This window comes from Mixophyes fleayi, chromosome 7, assembly GCF_038048845.1.
Source record: "Mixophyes fleayi isolate aMixFle1 chromosome 7, aMixFle1.hap1, whole genome shotgun sequence".
Lineage (NCBI taxonomy): Eukaryota > Metazoa > Chordata > Amphibia > Anura > Limnodynastidae > Mixophyes > Mixophyes fleayi.
The window spans coordinates 128,302,952-128,315,057 of record NC_134408.1 but is presented as its reverse complement, the minus strand read 5'-3'; the positions used below and the strand labels follow the sequence as shown (position 1 = coordinate 128,315,057).

General features: G+C 40.8%; 1 protein-coding gene across 2 annotated transcripts in view; it reads left to right on the top strand.

Annotated features, from left to right (window-relative positions):
- XIRP2 (xin actin binding repeat containing 2) overlaps positions 1 to 12,106 on the top strand; it is a 228,763-nt gene that overhangs the window by 199,869 nt on the left and 16,788 nt on the right. For both annotated transcript variants that reach the window (XM_075180721.1, XM_075180722.1), the window contains 2 exons: positions 9,365 to 9,457; positions 9,633 to 9,705. In XM_075180721.1, coding sequence (XP_075036822.1) covers positions 9,365 to 9,457; positions 9,633 to 9,705 — 166 coding nt within the window. The remainder of the gene's footprint in view (positions 1 to 9,364; positions 9,458 to 9,632; positions 9,706 to 12,106) is intronic.

Genomic DNA, 12,106 nt, shown 5'->3' with positions numbered 1-12,106 from the left:
TATAAAGATGTGTAAGGAGTAATATAATATCTACCCAACCTGCCAATCTGATATCATTTGGGACAGAGAACCCACCATAGAGGGGGAGATTGTGTATAGTAGGCTTCACAATATATATGTGTGTATAAATATATCTAATATATAAATGTTTAGTGGCGTCTGTCTGTCTGTGTGTGTGTGGAAAAAAAAAACCAAGTTGCAGCGCCACCTGCTGGGCAGAGTTATACACTGACCTACTAAATTCTTAGTGTGTGTGGGGAAAAAAATTCAAAAAGGGCTGAAATTTGGTAGGGCTCAAACTCATTTTCGTGAGGTAATTTTACCTCATGAACACACATGTGTAGAGGCGTGCGTTAGTGTGTGTGTGTGTGTAAAAAACTATTTTCTCAGAAAGGGCTCATCCAATTGATTTGAAATTTGGTATACTGACATTATTTGACAAAAAAATTAGAATAGTCAAGTCAGTTAACTTCCATCATCCCCCCTTCCCCCCGTGGGAGGGGTAGTAAAGGCTAAATTTACAAGTTGAGGGGTCAAACTCATTTTCGTGAGAAAATTTTACCTCATGAACACACATTAAAAAGGGCGCTTGCGTCGGGAAGTAACAATCTTCCCCTGAGGAGGCCTGGGCTAGGCCCAAATGCATGATGACTAGAATGCATGAGTATCATGCACGGGTTAACTTGTGTATATATATATATATATATATATACACACACACACACACCGTGGTCGAAGTGGCAGAATGGAAATTAATGAATTAAATCTGATAGTTTTACAATCAAGGTAGTTGGGGACATGTTAGTATAGCATACTAACATATACCAGCCCACTTCCACCACTATATATAAGATTAAATGTGCATAAATAAAATAAAAAACATAAATGTGTAAATAAAGCACAACATAAATCAATAAGTCCAAAATATGATGTTGATCAAATCAATTTTTCCAGGAACATATTTGTGTACATGTTATACAGGGATAACAGTATAACACCAATACTAGTTCCTGTTACTAGCCTACGTCTTCGGCTTTAAGGACCCTGGGCCTGATTCATTAAGGATCTTAAATGAAGAGGTATCTTATTTCAGTCTCCTGGACAAAACCATGTTACAATGCAAGGGGTGCAAACTAGTTTTCTGTTTTGCACATAAGTTAAATACTGACTGTTTTTTTCATGTAGAACACAAATACTTGATAGCTTATTTGTACACTGAAATTTAAAGTTGATATGTGTGTGCTACATGAAAAAACAGTCAGTATTTAACTTATGTGCAAAACAGAATACTAATTTGCAACCCCTTGCATTGTAACATGGTTTTGTCCAGGAGACTGAAATAAGAAGTCTATTAAGTTAAGATCCTTAATGAATCAGACCCCCAGTCATTAAATGTCAAACAGTTCTAGAAAGTCAATAGGGCAAAATTTATTATTATTATTATTATTAATTTTTATTTATAGGGCGCCACTAGGTGTCCGCGGCGCCATACAGGGACAGACAAGATTACAATACAAGGTGAGACCACAGAATAGTAAACAATAATCACAGTAACTCAGTGAGCTCAAGGCACAGCTAGAGGGGAGGGGAGAGGGGGAGGTCAGCCAGCAACGGCACTTAGGAGGGAGGGCACAGATGAGAGGGAGACCCCCAGGGGGAAGAGAAGGGAGGGAGAGGGGACGCGGGAAGAGGGTCCTCGAGGAGGAAGGCAGGGTAGCTGGCGAGCAGAGTTAAAAGTGGTGAAGACAGGAGGAGAGAAAGCCCTGCTCAAAGGAGCGTACAATCTAAGGGGAGGGGTGGACTGACAGAGAACACAGGGGAGAGATGGAGGATAGGGATAGGGGAAGGGGAATGGAGGGGAAGAGTCAGAAGAAAAGGTAGGAAGTTAAGTGGGAGACTGGAAGGCTTTAAGAAAAAGGTGGGTTTTTAAACACTGTTTGAAACTGGACAGATTGGGGGAAGTTCTGATGGAGGGAGGGAGTTCTTCCTTCCGTGAGGCTCTTCCTTCCGTGGTGCCTTTTATTTCATATGAAATATCATAGACATGTACCAGATAATAGGTAAACAACACTAATCTCCATATAGCACACTCTGCTATTGTCTTATTGAAACATTTCCTTTGTTTTTTTTATCATTGAATTGTGTGGACGAATTTGGCATTGATCCTATCCTATGGCGCTCAGGTTGTGATCGCACTGTGTGTGACCAGTTTGACATAAGACTGATAACACATAATACCCCATAAGTAGCAAAGGATTACAGCACATTTGACCATCTGCACCTCCTTCCTTCCTAGATAAGCTTTCAAATGTACAATCCTGCTGAGTCCTTGAAAAGTAGTCACTTGTTTTTAATGGACGGCATTGAATGAGAATTCCTCTGCACATCAAATATTGCAGATGCTACATAAAGATACATTATCCGGCTAGCAAATGTTGTCTCACAAAAGAGTTTTCTAGACTTTATTACTTCATTATCATACATCTCGGTAAATTGTTGCAAGAGATAATGATTTTAGAATATGTGACTAGTCTGGTAATAAAGCTCATCAGGCTACATATATAAGGCACATAATGAAAAATTATAATTGTGTGGCAATGAGATGCATTTATGATAGTACTGAAAAGCTGACGGGCTGTATAATAAAGTACTTGTGGGAGTCTGTAATGGTGAATAAAGATTCAGATTATAAAAAGATTATATTCAATGTCAAACCTGGGTCAATTATTCTCAGCAGTTGACAAATCGGATATAATCTTAATACTGAGTAGATACAAGTTATTGCATCTATAACATATATATCCTCTCACAGTTTATTGTGCACTCTCTCAATAAAGTAATTTTCATACCTTTCAGCATCACTTCCCAAATGTAAACCCTAAAATAAGATTAAGGTTTGTTTCCCCCCACTTTTCTCTGATTACATAAATTTAAACTAATTTTAAATAAAATTTGGATCTGCCATCTACACATAGTGTAGGCAGACATGTTGTATTTTGAATCAGTGTTCAGAGCAATGCATATTATCATCTCCCAGGGAACAAGTGATATCACTAAAGCACTGTGTTACCAATATGCATGATGTACTGGATCCTAGTGAATTGATAGCGGTGGTAGTCAGCATATATCGATGCCGAATACCCCGACAACACTTACCACGACATGATGATTCCGAAGGGCTCCTTACTGGCGATCACAAATGACGACTACTGTTGAAAGCAACTTGAACCAATCACAAAGAAGTAATAAGCCGGCTCCCCTTCATGACGTCATTCACCATGGCGATGGGATTATCGCTGCTGTTAATGGTGTAATGTAAGTATGCGCCTATGTACAATGAAGAAGGCTTTGTAAACTACATTGTACAGGGGCGCACGCAAGATTTTTAAGGGGGGATTCCCCCCCCCCCCATAAAAAGAAAAAAAAGCGAAAGCTGCTGCACAGGCGCGGGCTCCATTTCGGCAGCTCTGTACTATCCAGCAGCCGCGGCGCTGTCAAAGAAGCGTCCGCGGCGGTGCTGTATACAATATAGCACCGCCGCGGACGCTTCTTTGACATACTTATACTTACATTACCCCATTAAGAACAGCGATAATCCCATCGCCATGGTGAATAACTCCATAAAGGGGAGCCGGCTTATTACTTCTTCGTGATTGGTTCAAAACGATTTCAACAGTAGTGGTCATCGGTGATGGTCAGTAAGGAGGCCTTCGGAGTCATCATGTCGTGGTAAGTGTTGTTGGGGTATTCGGCATCCATATGCCGTACCCCACTCAATTGATAGCTGCATTCCCATGAATATTGGTTAGGCCCACAAAAAGGCTGTTTTCAAGCCTAGTTAGCTTCATCTTATAATGCAAAGTAAATGTAAAGAATTAAATCTATATCAAATTTCCATGTTTTGCACAGTAGATCAACCACATACATATCCACAACAGGGGAGGGCTAGAAAATTTTAGCCTGGGGAACAAGACTTGACTCAGCAGCCTATTTTAAAGGGAAAAATGCAGGTGGCCTAGTGACCCAGCCCAAGGTAGTCCACTATGGGACCGGCCCGGGGGGCAGATGCTCCTTTGCCTCCCCAACCCAGCCTGCCCCTGTCCACAACTGTGGTCTTTGTCAGAGGACTGGCCAACTATGTCCTGGGAAACTCAAAAAAAGTGCTTTGATGAGGACGACTCAAACAAACATAATTATTTTCAGTGTAGGGGTTATAGAAGTTTATTTAGCACTGATCTTAGACAGTAATGCTTCCCTGATACCTCTAAGTAGCAGCACTGCAGATTCCAGTGCTGAAAATCCCCGCCACATTTGATATTTTCACTCCTTGCTGTCCGATTAATGGTATTATTTATAATGCCTTAAAAAAAAAAGCCATTAGATCACACTGGATTCAAAGACTTCAATCCTTACACTGTTTGCAAAGTAAATAGAACAGACCTGGTCAACCTGTGGCGCTACAGGTGCTGTGAAACTACAAATCCCAGCAAGCCCTGACAACTATCGGCCAGTATGCTGGGATTGAAATAGACAATAGAAAATACTGTTCTCATTGATATAATTATTTCCAAGTAAGTTGATAAACTGAGTCACACGTCAAAAACATACTAGTAGATTAATTGGCTGCCATCAAATTGACCCTAATCTGTCTGTGTGTGTGTGCGTGCATGTGCGTGTATGTGCCTGTATGTGTTAGGGAATTTAGACTGTAAGCTCCAATGGGGTAGGGACTGATGTGAGTGAGTTCTCTGTACAGCGCTGCGGAATTAGTGGCGCTATATAAATAGCTGATAATGATGATGGTGATGAGTATACAGGATCGGCCCACAAAATGTCTGTACCCAATGTGCATAGGGGACGTATTCTCTTAAATTAAGCTATTATTTGTTATTTTTGTTATTGGGTTTGTTTGTGCTGACGGATTGCTACAACCTCCAGAAATATGATTTGTAAAGATTGTATTGTTAATGAACTACTTTCTGAAAGTCCATTAGACTTTGCGTGATGTACATTAGGAAAAAAAATCACGGGTCGCCTAATCAAATCGTGATTGTAGCTGTCTTTCATTAACTGCGTCTCCAATACATTACAATGTCAACTAGCAGTGGATAATAGACATCATATTTTAATGTGAATAGTCTTCTGTGTCAGTCTTTAATGGGCTGACTGAGAGACAAGGTCTTGGTAAGCAGTTAGATAGCAATTATGTGAGAGAACCCTGTCAATTTCAGTCATATAAAACATGTTTTATAAAAACAATCCAATCCTTTTATTTCATTATTGATTCTTCAACATGGCTGACTGTAAATCCAGAAGCCAGTTCAGTTGCCTCAGAGCTTGGCTGCAACAATTTCATGATGCAAATTGAGACTGGACATGTTCTGTGTTGTTGTAAACTGATTTTTGCATAAATTCAATAAGCAGGAGCTACATGTTATTTTGATCTGTAAAGGCTGTTTGTTTGTCACTAGTGGGCGCCATGTTGCACCTGGAATGTATGGCACATAGGCGTACAAGAGTTGCACCCATTGTTTACACACAAAGGAGTTCATATACGATGGTCTTAGAACATTGAGCATCGATGGCCCTGTAGTGCACATTGAAGTGCTGGTCCCCTCTCCGCTCTGCAGAGTAGCCTCTGCAAACAGAAAGGACCTCGTTTTGAGTCGGACGCAAAGTCAGTTTTAGTCGCATCAAACAAAAAAACACTATCACGCATGTGCAGCAAGCACCATATCCGTCTGTATCTTGGACGCAATTAACACTTGCGACAGCTTGCGGCTCACGACGAGAGAATGGAGGAACGCGGAATTGTGAAGGCATGACCATGTAAGTCCTAGTCGCAGTGAGGCGCAGTCGCAACACACGTCAAAACAGGGCTAAAGCTGTGCGGCAGGAATTAGGTGGCGCAAGCGGTTAGCTAGTTGCAGGAACTGCTCGCAGCTCGGTAGGGTATTACGAGTGGGACGCAACTGTGGGGTTGCTAGCTACTCATTATACGCTACCAAGCTGCGGCACACTCCCACTCCTACACTTCTCAAACGGACTTTGCGTCCGACTCTAAATGAGGTCCAAAGTGCGCAACCATGTGCAGAGGGGTGGAAAAACCATTAGGATGTGCATTGCAAGAGTTACGTCAACTAAAGGTTTTCGTCCTAAAACACTGCTCATTTAGCATTGTGGTCGAAGTGGTTTATAAATCATTGATGTAAATGATAGAATGACGGAAAGGGAGGAATTGCTGAATGGCTTTGGTACCCCCAGTGGCAGATAGTACCCCCACACCCACCTATTATTTTACTCTCTCCAGCAAAACAGGCAAATTACTCACAAAGTAATCCTTCTCCAGTGAAATAATGGTCAAGTAAGTTATAAGTAATAGATCATTTGCATGGGTGCATTACTTTTCTATTTGTGCAAACGTACCTGAATTACAGGAAGAACAGTGAGACTATGGAGGAAAATTAGAGTTGTAGTGAGATATATATATACACCAAACCAGCACTGGCAAATGATTGAAAACATAAATAAATACATTTTGCAAACAATGGGGAAATTTATTTGATCATGGCATGAAATAAATGTGTGTCAGCCCCAGCCTGGTGAGCACAGGGCAGGGGCGGGCTGGGCCGGGGGGCAGGGGGGCATCGGCTCAGTCTGACTGCTGTTTGGCCAAATTTCACCTGTGAATATTCTGCCAAACTGTTTGCTCATTTGTACTTTTATGTCATGATCTTACTCATCTTCTTGGCTGGTGTAAATATTCATGTATATTTATGAACGTTTTGCCAGAATCATGCACTCTGTGCTCCTGAGGAGCTTTATGTGACAGCTCCAAATTATAGGATGTTCTAAAACATAAAGGAAGGAATTCAATTGGCTACGATGTTCCTAGGAAAATTGCGTGCCTGCTTTTTTACCAGCAGTACAGTAAAAAGTACGGCTGACGTTTGTTTCTCGTCTCTATGGGGCGCAGGCAAAATTCAGTACTTTCACTGACAAAAATTGCTGCCCAGTGTCTCGTGGCCGTTCCGGGACACTACGCTGCAATTTGTTTTAGAATTGAATTTGCCCAAAAGTCATAGTTTACACTCTGAATTATCACTGGTCCACAGGACAGCCCCCACCAACAGGTACATTTCTTTATGCCTAAAATACAGTTGTAGGAAGTACATGACAGAGAAACATGCGCACAGTTTAGAACTATTTTTCTTTAGTACCCGTGTTACCAACAGTACATTTAATTTAGATTTTTACTCAGACTTTACAATTATTAGTGGAAATTTCACTAATGGATGCCATGAACTTGAATATTCAAGAACCTACTCCGTTAAAAAAGCAAAATAAATCTTAATTGATTATTTAATAATTGTCATCAGATATCTGTTACATGTATATACTGCTATCATGAATATTTTTTCATTAATTGCAGCCGTAAATGCTTTGTTTTTTTTATTAATCTTACCATGAGTTTTTGTTTTTGCAAATTAGTTTCAAGCTTTTTTTGTACATGTGCAAATACAATCATATCTTACTTTAAACAGTACCATAATATATTGAATTTAAGTACTATTTTCCTTTCCTTTCACAGAGCTTTCTTGTCTGATTAAGCTGCGTTTTCAACATGCATATTTAGTCATTTAAAACAAAGCTTGAAATGTTTTTCACAAATGACTACATTTAAACTAATGCATCCCAGAGGCAGAGAAAACAATGTATCCACCATCAGCTCAGATACAGCATTTCTAATTACTCTCCCATTTCATAAGAGCTTCTTTCTTCTGAATCATCCCAGTAGTAACGTGCAGGCGCTCACCTAGGATGTGCAGTAACATTTCACAAGGCTGACGTTACCTGTGGGAATTAATTACTTAGAGCAAGTCAACACTTTAAAGTTTTCTAACTTCGTTGAGGTTGGCTCTATGGTTTGAAAGCTTTTTCATGGCTTGAATTTGCAGTGTAGAACACACGGCTTTTCACCTCTTAATAAAACATGGGCCTAGCAGTGGCGCACGCAGGGGGGGGTTCTGAGTCTACAGAACCCCCCCCCCTGCGCTAACTAAGTGGCCGCTATAGCTGCACTGTCCTATACAGCAGCCGCGGCGCTGTCAAAGAAGCGTCCGCGGCGGTGCTGTAGTGTATACAGCACCGCCGCGGATGCTTCTTAGACAGCGCCGCGGCTGCTGTATAGGACAGCGCTGAAGAAGCAGCTCTCGCGGGGGGTGGGGTTTTTTTGGGGTCGGGGGGGAAACCCCCCCCCCCCCGACAATCCTCCGTTCGCCCCTGCCTAGCAAACTAAATGAGCATATAGTGCACAAAATCACTATGTGTATTCTCAGAACAGGAGATCTGCAAAATAAAAGTGTTCTCTCTACCAATACGGAACACTGCGATGACACTATATAGAGTCAAGTCATCCCAGTAAAGACTGTCACACAGTAATGACATTAACAGTCAATACTGGGCCGAGCTACCTCCATGCAGTGTCTCTTCCCTCGCTCACCGCTCTCAGTGTTCCTTATTGGGGTGTAGCGCTGGAAACAGTGATGGATAGGAGTGGAGGTGGAGCTGGAAAGACAGAGAGCTACCCACTTTTTTGTCTCAACATCTTTTCATCTCTACTAATAATGGCCTAAATTATAACAAGTTGAGCACAGTCCTAGCCCATAAATCCCTTCCCCTAAAAACACTCTTGAATTGCCACACGTACCTGCTACCAGGTTCAGCAGGGACAAAACTCCCAACTTCCTGGAGTCAGGAGAAGTGCATCAGGATAAACAGCAGGACAGTCTTCTCAAATCGGGACAGTTGGAATCCAAGACATGCCATTAGCAGAAATAAATTAAAATCCCATATCATTAATGTTACAGGTCATCTTTAATATTAAAAAATGGCTTTACAGGCTCTATAAACTGGCATTGTAGACATGAGCAGCACAGTGGCTCAGTGGTTAGCACTTCTACCTCACAGCACTGAGGTCATGAGTTTTATTCCTGACCATGGCCTTATCTGTGTGGCATTTGTATGTTCTCCTTGTGTTTGCGTGGGTTCCCTCCCACACTCCAAAAACATAATAGTAGGTTAATTGGCTGCTATAAAAATTGACCTTAGTCTCTCTGTGTATGTGTGTTAAGGAATTTAGACTGTAAGCTCCGATGGGGCAGGGACTGATGTGAGTGAGTTCTCTGTACAGCGCCGCGGAATCAGTGGCACTATATAAATAACTGATGGTGCTTTAGCTGTCTGTGATATATATTTTGTGTACGTGGAACTAGCGCTAAATGACTCACATCAAAAACATTTGACATGTAAGACAAACCTTTGCATGTTAAAAAGAAAACATTTTCTGTTTTTTCTTCTTCAGGAAACAAGGAGAAGCAATGACATCCAGTTCACAAGCAGCAGCCAAGCAGCTGAGCAACATGAAACTCAATTTTCAGCTTGTAATGCAGAACAGGTACTATACAAATTTCCGCTAGCATGCTGAGTATTTATATTACTTGGAAAAAAAACAAAAAACAGCTCTATAGTCAACAAACGTTTCTGGGGATACGCTGCAGTGTGTCCATTCATGTATTTATTTAGATTTGTGGCAACACTACATTTTAAATGCCATAATTTACTTTACCTAGGTATCCTTTCAAGAGCAAAGCACCCATGAGACGAGCGCAGTGTCTAATTATAATCAAGGAGCTGATGGAGAAGGTAAGAACAGCTTTAACTGTGCTTAGAGCTGCTACAGAGTGGAATGCGGTGAGGTAGCAAATGAAAGACTCATAGATTTAACATGTACGTTCACTGATCAGCAACTTATTTTGAAGTGATAAAGGAGAATCGAATGTTCTATTTATAAAACATACATCAAACTAATAATAACTACCATAGTGTCAGGGAATAACACAGCTATGGGTTCTCTCAAGCCTGAGGAGTAGATTAATCAACTCTTCTAAAAAGGAGAAGAGGCGGTGTTGCCCATAGCAACCAATCACATTCCAGCTATCATCTATCTAGTACATTCTAGAAAGCGACAACTTTGTCTTGTTAGGTGATGTGATAAAAAAAAAAATCTACCGTCAGTCTATGCTGTAACCTGTGCTATTATAAGGAAAGGGGCTTCACGTTTTTAGATGCATTCATATTGCTTATTTTTTGTAGCATATATCTGTGCTTTTCAGCAATGTATTCATAACATCAGGCAGAGTTGGGTATCGTAATTGCCCTGGAATATATAAACTGATCTCTGGATACAGAGCCGGATCATACATTAGTGGGCACAGAGGGGCCCTGATCAGCTTAACCCGTTATAATGCGGGTATAAAAGGGGGCCCAAACCAGTATCTTGTCTAGGGCCCCATGGGGTTTTAATCAGCCTCTGTCTTGATACAGTTGTGTCCAGTGCAGAGAGCAAATCAGAGCTTTATCACAGGGCAATGAAAATAAACAACATATCCATATGAGATAGCCAGTAATAAAAAGCAATGTCTTTAGTAGGAGTTGCAAGTACAAGCTAATAACTATGGGCCTGATTCATTAAGGATCTAAACTTCTTATTTCAGTCTCCTGGACAAAAACCATGCTACAATGCAAGGGGTGCAAATTAGTATTCTGTTTTGCACATAAGTTAAATACTGACTGTTTTTTCATGTAGCACACAAATATCAACTTTAAATTTCAGTGTACAAATAAACTATCAAGTATTTGTGTGCTACATGAAAAAAACAGTCAGTATTTAACTTATGTGCAAAACAGAATACTAATTTGCACCCCTTGCATTGTAACATGGTTTTGTCCAGGAGACTGAAATAAGAAGTTTCTCAAGTTAAGATCCTTAATGAATCAGGCCCCATGTCATCTGAATATGGACAACTCCTTTAGAGCTGTAATATTCCTGCTGCTATACATTCCTGTATACAATCATACAGTAGATGAAGGAAGCTCTTGTATTGGTTCATAGGCAGCGGTGGCTTTGGTCATTCTGCTGTACAAGGTGGCATCTTAAATGGTGCCCTTCTCATACCCTACCATACATATTAGCATGGAACTAGTTATAATGTTTGGATAAATAATCTATTAGACTAATTTAACATTTCTCAGCACAAAAAAACATTTAGAAACAAATTTAGATTCTTGTGCCCTAAACCCTGTTGTCGTAGACAATTTCCTTTGTGTGCCTCACTCCCATGTTCCTCAAATACTCCCCTTATGCCAAAACTGCCTCTTCCTCACTGGTTTAACAGTAACAAATAACATGGATTTATACAGCACAGCAAGACATATAGGGGACCATTCCATTCTCTTTGGCTGTCCCTCAGGATCTCTGTGCAATGAGGTTCCAGGTGATGTACAGTATCCAAAATATCACTGCTTTTCCCACACACTTTAGAGTTGTAAGCAAAATTCAGCAATGTTTCAGGTAATGTAATACCTGGAAATGTGTGCAGCCGTCCATCACACAAACGTCATACTGGAGTTTGCACATAATTGATTTAGAGTTGAACATAAAATATACAGTTTTGCATGTATGCAGATAGGCTTCTGCATATTTGCATTTTCACATCTGGATGTTGAGTAAGACATAGCATTTAATATGTGCAACCTTAAATATAGCGCATAAATAGCTGGAGTGCAAATATTCGTTTGCAAAGCATGTACCTGTCTTGTGAAGGCACAAAATTCACGTTTCGTAAGTGACGAATTCCAAAGCATCTGAAACGGGCTAGAGAAAGTTTGTGGCCACACTTTTACTGTACTCCTCTTGCTCCAAAATGCCCCTGACCTGCCTCAGAAATCACAAATCATATTGTGCCCAGGCAGTGCAGCGCATTGTGTGTGAGAAGCATATATACGTCGTACTTGCATCCTACATTAGGGCCATAATCTGTAGAACGAAACAGCCGTCCTGCTCTAGATCACAAGGCACAGTAACACATGTAAGTGTGTTTTCTGTCATAGATATTTAGACATCAGGTACACTTTGGGGGGAATTCAATCATCCACAAGGTGTCTCCGGAATGTTCGCGGCGGGGAGTTGACAGAAATCTCAGCTCATTTTTCCTCACACCCCATAGAAGTGTGAGGAAAAATGTGCAGAGATTTCTACCACAAC